We start from the raw sequence: 21,044 nt of genomic DNA on the forward strand, positions 1-21,044 counted from the left end.
TAATATTGTGCGCACGTGTCTCTTACTAAATAGATACCTCGTTTGTGGCATTGACGCGAGACTGTCAATATACGCGTCCGTTTACATTTGTATAATAACATCGACGCTCGCGACATCATCCATTTTTCTATCCTCTGTCTATGCGGCGCTGTCAACGCGATCCGGGACTCTGCCGGTCTCTTCGCGTTCACGGATTTGGTCCGACGACGTTGCACGTCACTTTCTTTACGATATCGTGCATTGCAGTGGATTCTCTGAAATTGCAAGCTTGTACACAGAAAATGGGCAATTTGAGAAGAGGAGATACGACTATTCGAGCCTTGCGGATCATTTTTATGATTGTTGACAATCGGCAATTGTAAGAACGAGCTGCGAGGCTCGCATAATCGTACCTGCTCTTCCCAAAGTGCCCATTTTTGTGCGCAATCTGAGGGACAATTTGAGAGAATTTACCATAAGAATGCTTTACAATCGGCTCTAGATGCAATCGCTCTACGTCTGGATGCGTGTTACGAGCAATTTAGTGGCAGGATCTCGAGGGATGAAGTTCCGTGTCAGTTTTGGAAAGTCTGACGTAGAATTCGAAGTGGTACGGTACTGTGTTTCTTGTGAGTTTTCCTTGTATTCGAAGATGCAAAATGTCTGTTATTAGTACTAACTATTTTATAATTTACTTTGTCAATGTACTTTCTGTATCAATCATTCTCGTAGGTCAGAAGTGGCAATATCCTTAATTTAGAACGTGTTCACAGTTTTGCACTTCGACTATGCGATTTTGTCATACCGTAGTTGTTTGAGAGAGATGTAAAATTGTCTAGATTCTTGTGATATTTGATTGAGAAAGTTGAAGTTCTCGAGTATGCCAATTGGTTATGAAAACTATTGATCAAACTCTTCACTATTTTTCTGAATTCAGATTATGCTAAGATAGTCTTCTATACTTATAGTCAATATTGACACTTTGTAAGAACCTAGTGATAGCACACTGAAAAAGTGTACAGTAAATAAATACTGTACAATAAATACTGTATAAATGTACAGTAAAAAGTGTACTAAATAAATGTACACTGGAAAGTGTACTAAATAAATGTACACTGGAAAGTGTACTAAACAAGTATACACTGAAAATAGTACTAAATATCTATACACTGAAAATAGTACTAAATATCTATACACTGAAAATAGTACTAAATGTGACACATTGGCTGATCGATAATTCTCAAAAAATCGAATTCAATTCAGAGTACGAAAACTCTTCGATCTTCGACCTCATCGTAACAAACGAGAAGAATTCACAAGGACCACCCCCGACACAAAGTACTTAAAACCTGTATCAGATTTCTGCAACTCCACAAAAGAACATCATTTATGATCATACATCCACAAAATTACTCGCAGTCCCATCGAGACATCCACAGAACAACGAAACAGTTCGATTCACAATAGAATAACGGCCCCGGTTGCCGTGGAGCGACCAATTGCTGTGCCTTGAGTTTATTTTTCAACGTAATTAACTCTACATTCATCAAATAATACATATTAAACTTTTTTATTCAAAAATAGTCAAAATAAAATAATAAAAAAATTGAAAATGTCTTACTCGATAAATATAGAGTCGATTATGCTTTAAAATAAACTACATGCACAGAAATTGATCAGGCCACAGTAACCGGCTCCGCTACCCAAGCCCAGTGTCTTGCGAAGTCCTCGAACGAAATCTGCCAGCATCTCGAAGAAATCGTTGGACAGAAGGCTCGCGTTGACAGCACCGCGCTTGAAACTAGCTGAAAGTGGTAGCCTAGCCCTGAGTTCTCTTTCTCTTAGTTCTGTAGCATAATTACTCTGAATCATTCTCCGCTGATTCTTCACTGTAAAGACCGATCGTTCGCTTCCACGGATCGCCACACGACACACGCTTTCGATCCGAAATTCTCCCGCAAAAACGATCATCATCATCATCGATGACTGCGACCGTCGCTGCTCCGGGTACGTTTTAGTAAGACTCAGGCGCCACGATTAGACACCATTTAACTGAGTGTTTCTTTTTATAAACAAACTAATCCTGTTGCAGTATTGATACTAACTAAATACTAAATGTAGAAAGTGTTCTGCACACAAAAGAACACGCACACACACACGCACACGCAGACACATCGACACAGACGTACGAACACACACACACATACACACGAACACAGTAAACCTATACACACGATACAAAGAGACGAGCACACAGACAATAGAACGACGCGTGCACGCGCAAGAGTGATCGAACCGTGATCGAACCGTGATCGAACCGTGATCGATGCTCGCCGGACGAGTATCTACTACAAGCGTCGCGCGTGCACACGCCGACGTTACGTAACGTGAGACAGACACGCTGAAATCTTTTCGAGTCCATCTGTCGCAGCTGGGCTAGAGATCGAAATTCTTAGTGTGTATCAATGTGCTTTATGTCCTTGTTCCTGTTCTTGTCCATGTCCTTTTGGATGGGTCAGGGCATGATTCGGCTGAGATTGATGGGACTGTAGAGAGGCATGCTACTTCTGCTCCAACAAAGCAACCTGTTCCCGCCCCGCGTCACTCCACCAGGTCGTCCATCAAAACAGACTTTCATCTAGACCTCAAAGACACCTCGTACACGCCGTACAGTCCGAAACACAAGGCCACGGACCAGTCGAAGCGCGAGGACCGTTCGCCGGATAAGACCAGCCCGAAGAGTAAGATACCGATCATGGTGAAGAAACCGCTGGAGAACGAGCTCGTCCCTGTCCCCGTACAAAACGCGGTGTCCAAAGAGGATTCCCCGGAGATAGGCCCGATGATCAAAGAAGAGGATCCAAAGTCAATGATCCAGGCGCCCGACGATCTCCAGGAGAAAACCGACTTGACGAAGCTAGAGATGTCCCAGATAGAGCAGACGCACAGTTTAGCCACGATGGCCGATCCATTCGAGGCCCTGGCGATAGCCGACAGAGACGAGAGCGGCGTCGTGGCTAACCAGACGATAACCCGCACAACGATTTCAACGAAGACTGAACAGACCGACGAGACCGTGGTGAAGACCGTGATGACGACTGTACGGTGTCTAGCGACCGAGTCTCTCGGTGCCAGCAAAGTCGAGCAGACTGTCAGAACGGTGACCGAGGACACGATAGTTGTCGATCAGGCGAGAGCACTGAGAGCCGAGGCTTCGGAGCCGTGGCGGCAGAGTGAGAAGCTCGAGCACTGGGAGAGCCAGTCGCAGGTGTCGCAGGACACCTCGCCCGGCTCCGGGAACGGGGACACTTATCCGAAAAACGGTAGCTCGAGGCACGATTTGCACAGTGACACTGAGAGCGACGGCTCGCCGCCGCCGAGGAGAAGATCGCCGAGCAAGAGGCGTACGCTGGGCAGTTCCAGCGGGTCTGATGTAGCACTGCACGAAGGTGCGGAGCTGTCCCCGTTGGAGGACGACCAAGGTACCGCACTCACAGCTAACCTTCTAAGTAAGCAATGTACATATCCCGCTATCCAACGTTCTTACTCTCGATACACCGTGATACGGCAGACACGGGGAGACCGCGGGCCAGCGCGTTCATCTCGTGGATCTCGCTTCTTATGTGCATGATATAGACATCACCCTCGTCCCATTTTCTCCACACCGTTTTATTCTCTTTCTGTTCTATCCTCGCCGACGTAGCTTCCTAGGGAGACACTGTTCTAGCAGGGGTGTTCTGCTCTTGGGAGCGGGCAGTTTGGGAGTCTGTCGATCGTGATTCATGCCACTGTTCAACGGATTTTGGGCTGTGCGTCTAGACGTGCAGCGAACCTTGTATAGAATTTTAGCCGTAGACGTCGAGCCAATTGTGGGAAAATGAAGGTTGGAAGAAGCTGTAGTCGCGAGTAGAGTCGCATAGTGGAAGCCACTTTGATCTAGTGGCGCAGTGACAATCGTTACCGACTATAGGTTTTTATTTTATTTATTTATTTTACTTTGTCGTGAGAATATTCTTTTGAATTTTTTCTTTCGCGAAACCAATTCTAGTATAGTAGAATTTAATTATGTTAAACTGTGTATTAGTGTACTAGTGTTTTAAGTTATGAGTCAGTAAATAAACGTCTATTATACTGTTTTAGATTGTGAGTCAATAATTAAATGTCTATTATACTGTTTTAAATTATGAGTCAATAGACAGTTTGACATAATTAAATTCTAGCATAGTCTAATTGGTTTTGTGGGAAGAAATGAAATAGAAAGAAATATTCTCGTGACGAGATCGGATAAAAAAATTGTAGTCAACAAGGTCTGTCACTACGCCACAACTGCTATTATGGAAATCGTGTGAAAAAAGAATAATTTTGAGATAGATCAAATCATATGGATGAAATAGAGCAGACAGATCAAATGGATCAAATAGTGCTGATGCTAACTTGGGACAATTTGAATGAGAAGATTAGGAATAATATTAGGATAATGGTTCTGAAACGCTGGATTAAAATAGACCCGGACACCGATATCCAGCTTTTAGTGACACCGAGTAATAGCTTTTGTAAAATTATTCTAGAGATTGCCCAAAATAGAATAATATAGTACAGCTAATTATTTTGTGTGTAGGCATTAAACAGTAAAGAAACAGTTGATTAATATTGTTTTTTTGAATGGAACTTTGTATTTTGATGATTCGAGGGCTCATTTGAAGAGAGATTCTATGCTACAGCTGATTTTCAATTCAGATCGAAAAGTTTCACTTTCTCAAATCAAAAATTTTATAAATATATACAGCGCCTTTGAAAAAACGAGACTTGATCCTCGTCTCTTGTAAACTAATTAGTAAAAGTACATTTTTGTATAACTTTCCACTTCAACCATCCTTGAAAAATGTATACTTGTTCACACTTTAATATTAAACTGTACCATATTCTTGAGAGAAGTTCACAGAATAATTTAACATATCAATAAAAATTACATAAATATCGCTGTTTGAACACAAAACTTTTCGAATCGTAAGAACTTGTAATTAAATTGCACGCGAAAGTTGAGAGAAGGATTATGTTTGAACGTATTCGATGTTGACTATGCACAGAAAATCAAAATTTGTTGAACAGTGTGATCGATAGTTCCAGTTGCACAGTTGCAGTTAAATAGATTGTCTATTGATTGAAAATCTACTACGACGAAATAATCAATTGACACAAATGTGGTATATAACATGAATACTAATCTTGTTCTGGCTAACCATTGCTTAGACACTAAAATCCGTATAATGATCTGTGTAATGAATGTTCGGAATCAACTGTTGCGGAGGGCGGAAGAAGAGCCTAATTAATTTTGCTAGGAGCAGAAAGCGATAGCACAATCTTCGCTTAATTTATACATATTCTTTGCACACGGCGTTGCATGATATATCAAGCTTGCATATAACAACTGTTAACAAAAAGGTGTATTTGCACAAGGTGGAAGAACGTTGAATCAAAATTACGAGAACGATAACTACTCGCAAAAGAAAAACAAAGCTTGTGACAAGGCAGTTCGTGAATCTGCGTACCTGTGCGGTTTTCTGATTCTTCGTGGACTTACAGTGGGGATGAGAACTGTTTTTCATAGGGTGTTTTGGTGATCGAGATCAATGTGCTTCGTTCGAAAGGAAGATTCTCTTCCCCCTATTTTTGCCTATTTGGTTGAACGGATAAAGTTGCGAATCAGGGGCTTCTGGGACTAGCATACTTTTTTTTCACTGATGTTCATCCATGGTTAGACATCTTATTGTGGCGTGTAAAAACATTTCTGTAAGGTCAAAAAGAAATATCAATGGCTTGCTCCATCCCCCCTCTAATTTTTCCTACAATGCCCACTGAAAATGACAGATGTACACAATTTGGAAAAATATATTTTTTAAATGCTATTTAAAATAGTAAATGATTCATCATTAGTCAATTTAGTTTAGGCAACATGGCATTATTTTAGTAAATGGAATACTTCTATTTTAATAGATCATGATAATAAGATATTTTTATTCCTCTAAACAGATACATCAAATGAACTACTTTTATTGTATTCTTATTTCAACAATCTCATGCATAAGATAAACTACTTTTTAATCATTTCATGTATAAAATGAGATATTAGAAGTTTGTATTTTAAACGAGTGTTAAACATTTTTCTTGCATCAGAGGCAGATTGTAAAATTAAATAAAACTCGGTATGAGAGTGTTCAATGTATGCATCGAGTATATATATATATATATATATATATATATATATATATATATATATATATATGCATCGAGTATATATATAAATTATTATTTAAGAATACTTTAAATCAAATGAGTATTTGATTTCCGAAGTACAGCATTCAATTTAAAATCAAATGAATGATTTACTGTTTAAAATAATATAATTTACACTATAACATGAAATTATCTCTATTGAATCTGTAAAAAATATTGTCCTCCAACAATCTGATTTTGTGTGCACACAAGCAGGATATTTCTTTTTAAACACATCCAGGACCTCGCATACAGCATTTCATGATTACACATGTGTATCACATGCAGAGATCATGAGGTAATAAGGCTGGCAATAATTAAAGAGACTAATCCTTTCATTCCGAGAAAAAGATCAACACAACAACGATTCGCCTGGCCCCCAAGAGATCTCCAGTAAAAGTAAACACGGGATACTACTTCGAGCATCAAAATTACATGGGTTACTCTTATAACATAATTAGCTATACTCTACACTCCATGCGTATCAAGTAATTGTAACAGCTCACTAAAAACATTCTCAAAGCCTCGGAATTGCTCGAACCGACGAGAAATTATTGTTTCGGCTTCACAATGTTACATGTTCTACACCCTGTCCCAAGCGAAGCTTCATACTGGGCTGAACTTAATCCACGAAACAATCCAATTAATCCCACGGAGTACTGAATCTCGTGAATAACATCAAGAGTAACGGCTCCCCAGCTTTCGGGCTATCGATGTGTTCTATTTACCAAATTTTCTGGATACCGTTTGTTCATGTGTCACGGACTATCAACCAAATCAGTCGCATCGCTGCCAAGTCAATCGAGCGTCGTCTCGATCCCTGCTATTTTCTTCATTTACGTGGTGCGATCCCTAATGAGACTGCATTTCTGTGATTTCGTCCACATTGCATTCTGCAACCCTTTGGGTCTTTTCGTCGCAAGCTTCTCCAATTTTCGTATTCAAAATTTTGTCTTTAATAAAATGTTTCCATGTTTATTCAATTTTCTTTATTTTGTCTGTATTTTTGTTATCTGCATTTTTATTTTGCTTTATTTTGATTTTCTTTAATTTAATTATTATTATTTAATTATTATTACTATTATTTAATTGTTATTATTATTATTATTGTATTATATGCAAAGGGTTGACAAACAGGCTGATTCTGTTCAATATTGTCTTTTTGATTGTTAGACTGATCACGAGACAGTGGATTTTTATGCATTTGTGAAAGAGAAAGATTTATGCATTAAACAAATCGAATAGAATTTTTATTTTATGTGTGTCACGAAAAACTATAATGTTCGACAACGATGTTGGCTGTAACAGATAATGAATGAAGATGAAAATTTACAAAGATCCAAAGTCAACATTTTACCAGCTTAAGAAACAGTCCTGAAAGATATTCTTCAATTATGTCACTGGATATGACTCATTGCTTTACAATGAAAATTATTGTTCTTAAAGTGCTTCATGCATTTCCGTTATACAATTTAAGTACAAATTAAGTACACAAAGAAATTCTTCATTTTGTCTGTTGCTTGAACTCCGAGGAATTTCAATTTTGCGCAAAGAACCACAGTCTAGTTAGTAAACAATCTACTAAAAATCTTAGTATACACTCTTGAGAACTTAAAAAACAGTATTGAAAAATACTGATCAGAGCACAACATTCAATAAACTGAATTCCCTTGGAGTCGAAGAATTTTTACTAGCCAAAGAAGTAGCTAAAAATGTCAAACGCGATTCGAATATTGAAAACGATCAGCTTGGTTGCAAGGAGTAGAATGTAGAAAAGTCTAAATTCTCTGGAACCTCGAGAATCCTAAATGCAGTGTGATCAGGGACGAATCGGACCGCGTATCTCGCTGGTCTCTTCATACTAATCACGGCGTGGGAGCGCGAGAATGCGAAACAAGTTCGCCGAGAATGAAGATCTCGGCGATGGAGCCGGATAGAACGTTTCATAGGAGGCGTGTAATGTTTTAAGCGACAGAAACAGAGAGTTCGGTACGGTCAGTTTGCTCGAGCACGGTTGAGGGAACGCCTAGGAGGAAGACTTCCGGTAGAGCAGGCTGCGCATGTTGGATGAGCGTAGCCGCCGCTTCGCTGGTGGTCCTACTAGCAATTTTTCTTACCCTGGAGCCACAAACATTCCAACGTGCCATCTACACCCTCTCTAACAATTCCCCGAGGCAAGCTGGGTACGAATTACCCTTCATTTTTATTTATTTCTATTTACGAAAACGAAAGAGAGTACAAGCTGTTTGTTTGGTCAACCATGTAAGCCACCGCTCTGAACACTCGAAATGTTTAACTGCAGCCGATTTAGCGATACACATCACTCGATACAGACGACTTCGAATGTTCCAAAAATGTTTGACTGGATGGACCGTGCGTAAGCTAGTGGGATTTTTTGACAATTCCAGGGGATCTGAATTTTGGGGGATGTTATTTTTAGAGCAACGTAGTTTTATTATTACACTGGAATTAGGGGTCCGATTTTTGTATTATCATTGGAGATCATTGTAGTGCTACTTTCGGGATTTATTTATTAGTGGGCTCCGCGGATTTTATGCATTTATAACTGAATAGATCGAGAGCAAAGTAGCGAAACCATTTGAAGAGCTTCAAACTACTGTTCTATCTTTCTCAACTTATTAAAATCATTAAATTATGAAATCTATGTGAAAATAGCTTTGTTATGTTGCAATTATCGCAGACGATTTTTATTTTGCATACAAATTCGCAGTCTATTCATTAGCATACTGCGATAGAGGATGTTTGGAATCTCGGTGGATTCATTCTTGCAATTTATAAAGTGAAATCAAATGCGTTTCGATGGTTTTAAAAAATACTGTTTCATACGAATCTATTGTAATAAAAATGACGGAAAGTCGAAACAAATTCAGGTTTGTGATTCTTAATAGAGCAAGAAATATCAATCGTTAACAATGCTTGCTAGGCCTAAAACGTCAGGTGGTCGTTCCACTGGCTCCAAAGATGCTTTCTCAGGGATGTTTTTGGTAGTACAGTGTTCAAAATCGTCATACAATTTGGTAAAATGTTTCAAAGAGAATGACAACAATATTTTAAAAACTGAAAGAAAGACAAAAACGCAGAAAATTTTGCAGAGAATTTGGGCAAACATTTTAGGAATATTTTACACACTTCACACAATAATCCACATTCTTCGTCCGCCAAGATGAAGGCGCACGAGATTGTAAGCAACAAGGTTCACAAAGGTATGCAGTGTCCCAGAAAAATGTTCGGTTACTGTGTCGTTGTTTTTCCGAGAGATTAGGGTGGTGTACATACAGGAGAATCTCGAAGCAACATTGTTGCGGAATGTTCGATCGTGAACCGATCGATAGATCGACGCACGCGACAAGCATCCTCGTCGTGTTACTTAACGAAAGCAGACGAACGATCGAGAGAAAGAACAATCACGTCTACAAGCTTTCTTTTTCTAACAGGTTCGATCGATCCCACCGTGATAGCGAATGTGCTGCATGATTTAACGATAATCGACACCTTGCATGCCCCTTTTATTGCATCTTTTAGTCTGTCAAAGTCTTAAGTTGTCGTCTCCTGCAGCGTTTCACACGCCGATAATTTAATCTGTTTTGTATTATTTCTCTTTCTCTCTCTCTCTCCCTCTCTCTCTCTTCACCCTCCTTGTTTCGTTATTGTTGTTGTTGTTGTTGTTGTTATTGTTGTTGTTTTACTCCCCCGACTGATAATACTGTACCACGATATTCTGTTTGTTTTGTTTTCTCGCTTGATGCACGTTCCCCTTAAAGAGAAAGCCGAGAGAGAAGAGCTCGTTTCTCACGTTTGGTTTCATTCTAGTTTTTCACTATTTTACCCTTTCTAGCTCTTCTGACAATAAGCAACTCAAGATAAAGCTAAAGTGTAGAGGGACCAACAAATCGTATTTATTTTAGACAGATTAGGATTGTTAGGCGAATCGTCATGTAAGTAGCCTTTATCTATGTATAAAAAAAAAGAAAAACAATATTGCGTGTCGACACGAGAATTATGTGCCTGTACACCGTGCAAAGATGGCCCGACAATACCCGATTCGATATTTCGACCGATCATTATATACATTATATATATATATACATATATATACCTAATTCATTCGCTTCGGAATGTACCCACGGTATCCGAATCGTTCGCAGCTTTGTCCAATGCAAAACGCCATTTTAGGATAGCGTTGTCTTGTCTTTCTTTTCTCCCTAACTGTTTTTATCTGTCCTTTCTTTCTTTCTTTCATTTTTTTTTCTATTGTACTATTTTTGTTCCGTTCACCATGGCGAGAGTGGAAGCGCTCCTTTTAGCGTTCAGAGCACTACTTCCGGTGGCAGAAACTTGCCTACGGACGGACGACCGTTGCAGCGTCACTTGACTATGCAAGGTCCTCACTGCGTTGCAATTTTTAACCTGGCCGATTCTTCCGATCGATTCCGTTTCGACGATTGTCTCCCATTGTTTTACGAATCTCGCCGGCCTCTCGAAGTTTCAAGAGATTTCAAGATTAAATCGTTTGATTGATATCAACACGTGACATTGAAACCTGGTAAAAATTGTTTCGTGGTCTTTCGGGAGGCTTGTGCAATTGCGTCTGCGTTTGCGGAACGTTTATAACTATGACGCAAATTTTAACAACGGGCTGACAGCAGATCTTTATGCGCTTATGGCATTTGGAGGTCTCTAAAATGCAAGAGAACGTATAAATTAACAGACGGCATTTTTATATGCTTTTTACAATAATGTTTTAGTTGAAGAAGTAGATTTAACGCGAATTTTTGTGAAATCTAAGAAGGAGAATTCGCAGAAAGATCCGCAATCAAATAATGAATGTATAATTAAAACAGAAATTCGAAGTTTTTAATTCGAAAGATTATCGAATTTCTAATTCGAAGTATTCTTGGAACAATATGTGACAGTAAAATATGTATTACTTACATAATTTTAGAACAGCTACACTCACTCCATCACTTTCGAACTGTACATAACCGCCGTGACCACACCGAATGAAAATAAACAGACTTCGAGGTCGGGTTCAGTTTTTGTCAGCTTGAAGTTGACACGACAGTTATGTGCTGTCGAAAATCAAGTTCAAATCTATTCTAGACCTCTAAACAATATCATAAAACACATTTAAAATATTTACACATACGCTGGACAGCAGGTACATTATATGTAGATCCAGACTTTTCATTTTGCTTAAAGTAAATTATTAACTATGAAATAACGTAGACACGTAACGGATAAGGATTTTCAATCTTGCTTATAGTAAATTATTAACTACGAAATAATATAGGCAAATAATGGATAAGGATTTTCAGTTTTGCTCAAAGTAAATTATTAACTATGAAATAATGTAGACACATAATGTATAAAATTCTTTAATTTTGCTCATAGTAAATTATTAACTATGAAATAATGTAGACACATAACGGATTCGAAATATTCATTTTGCTTACAATAAATTATTAACTATGGAATAATGTGGTCACATAATGGACAAGGATTTTCAATTTTGCTTGAAATAAATTATGAACTATGAAATAATGCAGACACATAATGGATTCAGAATGTTCGTTTTGCTTATAGTAAATTATTAACTATGAAACACATAATGGATAAAGATATCGTTTATATATAAATTATCAACCAAGAACTAAGTTAAATAAACACAGCTGCGAAAGAAGTCACGAGTAGTTAAAGAAGAAGTTGCACAATTTAAAAAAACGAATGATGCAAAATAATCTGAACGGAGCCACGAAAATTGCCTGAATAGAAAAGAAACTTCGAAAGGACGCGATAGAAACCTTGAAACACGAAATGCCAGTAACAATCCCATGAAAACGGTAAATCAGCACAATCGGAAGGAAGCACAGGCCTGCGAGAATGCGCAAAGATGCCTCTTCCCCCCCACCCTCGAACAAAAGCCTAACTCATCGACTCTGCAGTAATATAATTCTTCAGCAATACTTGACCGTTCGTCTAACAACACTAACTGATGTAGTTAGTACGCGCCCCTTTAAACTTGTTGCCACTATACACAGGGTGTTTCAATGAGCTACGGTCAAAACCAGAGACAGTTTTCCTCGGTCGAAAATTGTAAGTACGAAACTGTTTCTATCACGATAAGAGAAACACAACTCTCGAATCTCGTTCGACATATATATATATATACATATATATTGTGCAACTCGTAAAAATCTTTGATTTCTCCTAGACGTTGGAAATCGATTTTGTATCTCGTGTATACTTTGTCGATCTTTATTTAGTGGATTTTGAAAACGATCGTTTCGTTTGCGATCAAAACAATTCGTTCTAGCGTACGTTTCTGTAGCGTAATTTCGTTCCCAATTTGATTAACGATACTCACGACCGATTCCCTATTAAGTAGTTAGCATATGATTTTTATTGCGAGACCTCGACTACGTAGAGTTCTTGATCTCTCCTTGGATTTGATTTTATATATATATATTTTTTTTTAGAGATTTTCTTAGAGCGACTAGACTCCGTTTACCGAGCGTCCTTACTTATTTTCCACCGAAGGAGAACCCCCTTTCTGTTTTTCACCGTAGACAATATATACTCTTCTGTTGTATCGGAGAACATATTACCTAATGACTAACTGCTAAAACGCTTTATTATTCAGTAGCTTTTATCAGCGCTTCACACGAGCTCGCTGCGTGCAGCACACAAGCCCCGCCTACAAGGAAGGTTTCCTTTGACAGTGTTCGGTTAATGAATCTCGAATCACTTTTCCGAGTAATTGGGCCGAAGAGACGTGTACCATATATATAATCTGACATTTTTCCATTCCTTCGTATTTCGGTATCGCTGCCGTCGAAACTAAAGAATCTATTATACGTTATACACAGGTTTCAGAGGATTCAGTTCTGTTACAAATTGTTTGTTTGTTTTTTTCATAGAGAATCGTGTTCTTCGTTTACGCGTCTTTTACTGTTCTCCTGTTTAATTACTTTCGAAAGCGCGCTGATTTTCATTAATTAGAGCGCACGGATCGAAATCTTTCTTGTGAGGAGTAATTCTGAACATGCCTCAGTAATGATTTATATCCTCGAACTATCGAGTGCGGACTCTCTCAAGCGCTGCTATTAGTGCATTTGTACCGAAAATTCTACCCGATCATGTCAATTTACAGACGGGAAGTAACGTTAAACTTAAGTTGCCCCGCGACAGCAAACGTGTACCACATACGGTAAAGTAATCGTCGAAGCGTATACAGTCGATTCTGTGTGCTTCGACACGTTGTTCTCGCAGTTTTCACTTATCTCGTGACAAGGACTCGTACGAGTTCGGAAAGAGTCTTAACGGGAGAATGCATTTGGAACGCGTGGACAAATTTCTGAATATTCCGGGGAAATGATAAGCGAAGTGTAAGAAAAGCGGTTGCATAGTTGGCTGATTGAGTGAAAATGCGTATTATTATATTATGTATCGTCAAATGTATAGTGATGTTGTTAATTTTTTTATATGTGTCTAGTATTACCCCTTGTTTTGGGCATGATGTAAAATTGAGAGATATATACAATTGGTACTTGTATCTATGTGAACCGCTAATGATAGTAAGATAACGCGTACGGCCGACCAGCAGCACGGATTTTTACCAGTTTATCGTTTGTTACGCAGAATCTGACTTTTTGCAACACAGTGAGCCATCCTTCATGGAAACTACAACGACGGAAGTGGACCCCGACACACAGGAAAGGTAACACCGCAACAGGAAACCGAAATCTCCGTTATCAGCATCAGAATGAAGCAACGCTTCGTCTCGGCGTCGAAACTGCAGATCTTTATGCGAAATATTTCTTTGTTAGTTGCAAGGACCAGGATCTGCAACCAGTAGTTGCAAATAATATCCTGCGACTTTGAAATTTAGCTGATGTTTTTGCTACTTTATATTTCAATTATTTATATTTTTCCTGAAAATACACATATAACGCGGTCTAAACATTTTCTTAGAAACTGAAGGTAATAGAGTTTTGACATTATTTTTACCAAAGGGGGCAAAAGGCAGCTTTTAAATTTTGAATTCAACACTATTTTTACCAAAGAAATCAAGAAACACATTTTAATCATTTTAATTACAATATTTTTTAATATTTTTTCCAAAGAGATCAGAAAACTACTTTGATAATTTTTATTTAAAGTTATTTTCTAAGTTCAATCTTCGATAGACTTTTCAACGTTTCCTATAACGATTATAAAATTAATTTGGTAAAAATAGATGTGTAAAATGCATCTATACAATCTCTGGTGAAAAGTGTTCCATCAAATAAATCAAGTATTAACATTAGGATGCACTTGTGCAAGCACAATCGTTTAAAATTCATTGCATTAACTAATTATAATGCAATGAAATTTACAGTTTGACAAGACTCTATTTGATTTCAATTTCTGAAAATGAATCTTCCAAATTCCAGATTTGCACAAAATTGAAGATGATTCATCATACTAATAATTTGTATAATGATCTGCAGTCTTTTAATCCTTGTGCTGGTTTTTTAGTTACTATGACTCTTTTAACAATTCTCGATGTTCTCTGACTCCTACATCAATTTAATAACTATTACATCAATTTATAGCTTCAAAGTAAAAATTTATGCAGAGAATCTAGAACATTACAATTTTCAAATTATTCTCTTATTTGATCACCAACATAATGATTAATACTTGTTCTATAGATCTTCATCCAGTCACAGAGTACATAAACGTTAAGAAATCACTTTTACAAAAATGAATAATATTTCCACTTTGATTTTACCGCAAGAAATCTTCCAATTAGCAAAGGGACAGTTGTCCTGAACTTGATAAAAGTGAAATAGCAACTGAAACTTTGATCTTTACAAATCAATGTGTAAGACCGAATGCATGAAGATCTAGCAAAAACAGTTCTCAGTGTCCAAGGATCCAAACTAAAAATCATATTTCGATTTCAGAATAACGAGAACAGTAACTCAAGTAGTCACAACGACCAGCGGAACCACAAGCGATCCGGACGATCTGCGCGACTCGATGCAAAAGATCGTCGATCAGTTCATGATGGAGGAGAGGCGGGATCAGTGAATCCCCGGCGACCAGTCTCGCGATCACGGGAACGACGAGGAACGGATCTTTCACCGCCAGATGTACCGAGAAGAGAAGATCGAGAAACCATTCTAATGAAATTTCCGTAGCACTAATTCGAAGACGAAGCTTCTCCAGCTGGACGCATCCTCGAGCGTCCAGCCGGCCCGCGATCTAGAAAATGATCTATAATAAACGCGGCTTCGTCTTGTCCCGCGGGAATTGAAGCGCGGGAGCCAAAAAAGCATGCACGACAATTTTACTATCACACTCATGGCCTACGCTTCGAATTTGCTTGCCTTTTCGGTTACGATTCAGTTGCCTTAACGCGTTTACGTTTCGATAACTTGCGATCGACTAGCCTGCGATCACCGCTGGTCCCGCTTCTGGTGATCCGCTAATCTTCGCTAAGCTAACCCGTCCATGTACAACGCCTTTCTCGAGTTGTTCGAAGCGAAAGAAAGAAAGAGAGAGAGAGAGAGAGAAAGGTGACAAAAAAGAGAGAGAATGTGTGCGAGAGAGAGAGAGAGAGAGAGAGAGAGAGAGAGTATCGAAAAACAGCAAGCAAGAGCAGCGTGGTAAAAACGCGATCAGAAAATTACTGTAGTTTCGAAGCTCGACCAACTCCATGCCGGTATCTAGATTTGTAAACGATCCGAGGAACGATCTATAGAACTCGCGGCCCGGCGCCCGCGACACTCGCCGGCTCGTTTAGCTTTAGGATGATTGTATATCTATCCGCGCTTCATAGGTCTGCAATTACCACTTGAGTCACATACACACACGGAAACACGGACACAATATAAGAGAGAGAGAGATTCTAAAAGGAAATTGGAATCGTTTGTTGCGATCCAGAATGGGATCGACGACGACCGATTTAGCTGGATCGCAACAAAGGACCGTTTTACGAATCGGGATACAATGTAAATTTAACTTATTTAAAAGAAACAATATTTCCTAACAACTTTTTAATTGTATATATAATAATTTCTTAGCGTAACCTATATAAATGTACTATGAATACGATTGTAATAATTGCAATATTATAACACGGATATTTTATTTATATAGCAGAGAATCATCGGGACAAATTGTTGGGGGAATCGTGGGATCGAGGGGAACGTTGATCGGCGATCATGTAAATTAATTAACCGCGACCACTATAAACGAACGATCAAAAGAATAATCGAGACAATTGATTAATCGGCGAACGACTATATAGGGAAGATATGTGTGTTTATTCGAGGCGTTTTGACGATTCACGAGAGAAATACTACGTTTCTTAATGTTTAAGCAGCAATTAGCTTTCAGTGTGTAACACCGTTTTAAAAGGAAAGAGAACAAAGAACAAATAATGGCACAGAAAGGAATCATATAGTATGTATTTAAAAGAAAATAAATAAAAACGAAAGGAATACACGAAAAAAGTAATAACAGAAACAAAATATACTTTACATAAGGTATTCTATTAATGTATAATATATTGAAGAATGATACGATTATGCATCTGAAGTTTATAAATTATTATCTATAATGACTGTTATTCTATGTTTAATAGACTTTGCCTAGAGCCTATCTGACCTAAGGACCAAAGGCACAATCACGCACGCATCAAAACAAATGAACAACAAGAATAAAACATTATGCTCCCATGTACTGTCGTATAACGTTTATTGTGAAAAAAAAAATCCGATTGCAGGCGTTGCGATACTGGCATTTAAATATTCCGACTGCTACACGAATACACACACAAGAGAGAGAGAGAGAGAAAGAGAAACAAAAACAATGGTTTGTATTAACGAGAAAAAAACGAGAAACATATTTTCCCCACCCCCTTCTACAATACGTAACACCGCCAAGCCACATGTAATAACGACGAGACATTGTAAAGTCGAACAGTTTTTTCATTCATCGTCATTTCTGTCCCGTATGTTAGTACATTTTTTACAACGTCACTAACTATCTTTACTATATCGCGTACCTTGGATAACGAGCTATTGAAAGTCGACCACGTAACTTTACTGGCTAGCTAGTCAATTAGTGTTCAATGAAAAAGTACAATTTGCATGACCAATAGGATAACGAGAACATATTGTTTCTTCTTTTCTTGTATCTACGAAGAATTTATTTTTACTATTTATTGAAAAGCTTTTAACGATCAAGCGGTCCTTATTTGTATGAAATTATTTGAGTCTAAAACGTTCTGCATATATATTAGAATGAATGAATTGTAACATTTTGTAAAACTCGGAAATTGTTTATATCCTTTTGCATTATTTATGACATCAAACTAGAAGCCAGTAACGTTACATTGAGTAAAATATACATTTTGTAATTGTCTCTGACCAGCCACTGTGTTTTTCAGTCTGAGAACACCTATTCGATTCTATATGACGGTGAAAATGTAATATGAATGAAAAACTCTGACATAATTTCTTTACTCGCTTAACGCTAAATTTTTCTACTAACGATACTCCAATGAAAGTTTTTTCATTGATCCCTGTAACGAAACTGTATAAAAAAAAAATACCATCACGAGATCTAAAATCTTGTTTTGTCATTGATCTTTACTAATTTCATAAAGACGCTATTTATTGCTACAAATTGTTAAAATGAAAGAACTAATGTATAATCGATTGGAGACGTGTATTATAATTGTCTCCGATTATGTCTGACTTTTGCCAACCGTTTTCCTCAAAGTAGCTATTACTATTGCAAAGAACCACAAAAAAGGGTGTGTGATGATTTTAATGTCGTTTCATTCACATGCGTTCGAATTAAGAAGGTATTTAAACATTCAGTATCGCATCAGTACGCTTCTAATAGTTCTGAATGTAATTTTCTACAATGTGTTGGTCTGTTCTGTGAATTAACGCGTAAACGCCAAGCGGCTAACAATTTTCCTCTTAATGCTTGAGAAACCTTCGTAATTACCACGGCGTTACGTTAAAAATTATAATGCCATTGTATGGCGTACGATATCAAAAATACCAGAGGAAAGGAAAAAGTATGATTTTACCATATACTATTATGTGATAGAGTTATCAACGACAATGTAATAAATAAACTGTTGCATTACAATTCACGAGATACTTGTAACGGAAAGGTAGTAAGACGTGAAAGACGGTAATACCTCGTTCCCAGTTTCTTTTCCGATCATTTTTGTTGTTTATCGTCGTCATGCAAAAATTAGATAACGACAAACGGTTGAATTTCTTGATTTACTAGCTTATCTAAATAGTCAGACATTCTCACTAGAAGATCACACATGCCTCAATAAACAACAAGTTGGTTAGTTTACAGATTTTTATTTATTGTTAACAGTTGACATTAATTTTCTTTAGTACACATTCACGGAATCATTGTTTTATACAAAAACCAGTTATAATCTATATATTCCAATGAATATTTCAAATTTGACCTATCGAAATAAAAAAGGCAGTATTTATGATGAGTTTTTGTTGACAACGAAAGATATAATATAATTAAAATCTCGAGCACACCAAATTAACTATGGAACTTATACATCCTCTAATAGAAGAATTGCAATTTCGTTTTCTTTATAAATATTTCTAAATGGAATTTTATTATATTCGTATTGGTAGTTATATATTGCTTTTATATACCCATAACTAATAAATCTGGTCTTAAAGTTACACTCAGCTGTCTATAAAATACAATTACAAAAACAACGTTCGTGTAGTTGCACTTATACAATACAACAGATGATTTAATGAATTGCCTTAATAGATACTGAATTACAGCGATGCATAGTGCTCACTATTTTCCCCATTTAAAATCGTACCAATAATAATTTGATATAAAACAAAAAATATACTAAATAAAGTTGCTTATGAAGACATTACAGTAATACTATGAATAGTGTAGCTATTTATATGCGATGGAATTTAGCGGTACAAATTTCGTTTTAAAAGAAACTCAGTTTAATTGAGAACCTAATTAATTTTTTTAAATACATTTTGAAGAAGAATATCGATGTGAAGAATGAAATTTTTAAGTTGAAATCACATGACAGTAAATAACAGACTGTATAGTGACTACTATTAGTCTAATAAAATTTACAAATCCTGGAAATTCAACGTCCAGTAATATTGGACTGGAATACAATATTATGCACACAATTCGAAAATTTATTTATAGATACAGAAAATTGGCTATTCTTCCAAAACAATGCAATAGTTTAATTGCCTGACAAATGATAGCAGGTTGTAAAACAAATAGGTGTTTCCATGTACTTTTTGTATCCATACCTTTTAAGTATTATTATACTGAAGGTCATCAGATCTGTAAAGTTTGGAAAATTATCACATTCTTGATCAGTATTAAACATATGATATTGAACTAAAGTCCAATATCCAAAAAAATTCTTCTAAGGTATACAATTCATGCATGTAGAAAAATACTAATGTATTAAAAAGAACTCACATTGTCAACATCATCTTCATCATCGTCACTAATTTCATCACCAAATTCAATATCTTCATCGAAACCGTCCTCGACAAAGGTGACGGTATCATTGATGCGTACTGTAATAAAGCAAATCCAATTGAGTACAATGTTCCCATTATTTGAATGGCCAAACTTGTAATCAACATATGTTTAAACTTACCAGTTTCAGGAAATTCACCATACGTTTTCAAGTTACGAGCTTCGTCTGATGTATATTTTAATATAACATCAGCTTTCGCATTCTGATAATCTCGCAAACCAATTAATATAATGTCACCCTGATTAATCCATACTTTCTTTCGTAATTTCCCTCGGATGTGGCACAATCGCTTGACACCATCAAAGCACGTTGCCTCTAATCTTCCATTACCAAGCATCTTTGTTACTTGTGCATATTCTAAAGAACATAGCAAAAAATATGAAATTCTATGCACGTATCGATTATAAAGACACATACCTAAATATATACTATTCTATATACAAACATTTTCAAAAATTTACAAATTTTATCCTGTTATTTAATTAAAAAGTAAACGGTACTTCAATTTAGGTCAAAATAAAGATTGATCTGCGAAATGAAGTATTAATTCGAACAAAGAGACAACAAAACTTTGAAAACACTAATTGCGCTTACATTTCGAAATTTTATTGTGAAATTTTTTACCTTGTCCATCTTCTTTGAATACCAACTCTCTCTTCTCTGTCTCGTTTTCGTTCTTACCCCTTCTCCTGTTTTTACCTCCCTTTCCTGGCGAAAAATAATTAAAACCATGATAACTCGGCAAATTTTTGCCAGCGAACGATTAAAACGAAAAGAAATATTCTGCGTTCCGTTACTCTACATGTACATTAAACTATTTCGGGAGCAAGGTTGACATTAACAGGTTAGGACAACTAACCACATTGCACATTGAAAGTTACATGACTCGATGCATAGATATTTACAATTTTTCGAAAGACAAAGAGACATAATAAGATGTAATCGTTAACGAACCCTTATTTTTCGGCATATTGATTTGTTAAATCACAGTTGAGCAGCAATTACACAAAGAATTCTGACAATAAGAGACAATAATAATTTCGATGCTCTGAAAACGAGTTTTGCACAAACTGCACCTCATGGAGATACCATGGCCAAACACTTCTGTGATGCAGAACAAAGGTGCCCAGTGTCGCCCCCTGGTGACAAACGGTGTCCCCGCCATCGTGATGCGTGTACTTTTATT

The 21,044-nt window shown here is 37.1% G+C and overlaps 2 protein-coding genes and 1 long non-coding RNA gene across 27 annotated transcripts in view; 1 reads left to right on the forward strand and 2 right to left on the reverse strand.

Moving 5' to 3' along the window:
- LOC117220538 (uncharacterized) overlaps nt 1–17,004 on the forward strand; it is a 175,687-nt gene extending 158,683 nt beyond the window's left edge. For 14 of the 25 annotated variants that reach the window (XM_033470575.2, XM_033470574.2, XM_033470573.2 and 11 more), the window contains 3 exons: nt 2,499–3,488; nt 8,222–8,435; nt 13,912–13,990. In XM_033470575.2, the coding sequence (XP_033326466.2) occupies nt 2,499–3,488; nt 8,222–8,435; nt 13,912–13,918 (1,211 nt within the window). In that variant the 3' untranslated portion in view covers nt 13,919–13,990. Of the gene's footprint in view, nt 1–2,498; nt 3,489–8,221; nt 8,436–13,911; nt 13,991–15,221 lie in introns of those variants that run through there. The other 11 variants (XM_033470586.2, XM_076518727.1, XM_076518728.1 and 8 more) reach the window with 6 other exon arrangements.
- Nucleotides 9,074–11,603, reverse strand: LOC117220545 (uncharacterized). The gene is made up of 2 exons (XR_004490293.2): nt 11,206–11,603; nt 9,074–10,950 (listed from the first exon to the last, which is right to left on the reverse strand). It is a non-coding gene; the product is annotated as an uncharacterized LOC117220545 (long non-coding RNA).
- Nucleotides 17,005–18,640: 1,636 nt separating the features above from the next.
- eIF1A (eukaryotic translation initiation factor 1A) lies at nt 18,641–20,971 on the reverse strand. The gene is made up of 5 exons (XM_033470605.2): nt 20,813–20,971; nt 20,483–20,566; nt 19,979–20,215; nt 19,795–19,895; nt 18,641–19,653 (listed from the first exon to the last, which is right to left on the reverse strand). Exons 1-5 carry the CDS (start codon nt 20,826–20,828, stop codon nt 19,648–19,650), a joined length of 444 nt encoding a protein of 147 aa, XP_033326496.1. The 5' UTR covers nt 20,829–20,971; the 3' UTR covers nt 18,641–19,647.
- Nucleotides 20,972–21,044: the final 73 nt, after the last annotated feature.

The sequence above is a fragment of the Megalopta genalis genome, chromosome 2 (genome assembly GCF_051020955.1).
Source record: "Megalopta genalis isolate 19385.01 chromosome 2, iyMegGena1_principal, whole genome shotgun sequence".
NCBI classification, from domain to species: Eukaryota; Metazoa; Arthropoda; class Insecta; order Hymenoptera; family Halictidae; genus Megalopta; species Megalopta genalis.

Bases quoted from the DNA above. Each gene is read 5' to 3' on its own strand.
- eIF1A (XM_033470605.2), bottom strand. The intron at 20,216-20,482 runs GTAAAAAATTTC...TATGTTCTTTAG, and splicing joins ATTCAAAGAAGATGGACAAG to AATATGCACAAGTAACAAAG. The intron at 19,896-19,978 runs GTAAGTTTAAAC...GCTTTATTACAG, and splicing joins TGGTGAATTTCCTGAAACTG to TACGCATCAATGATACCGTC.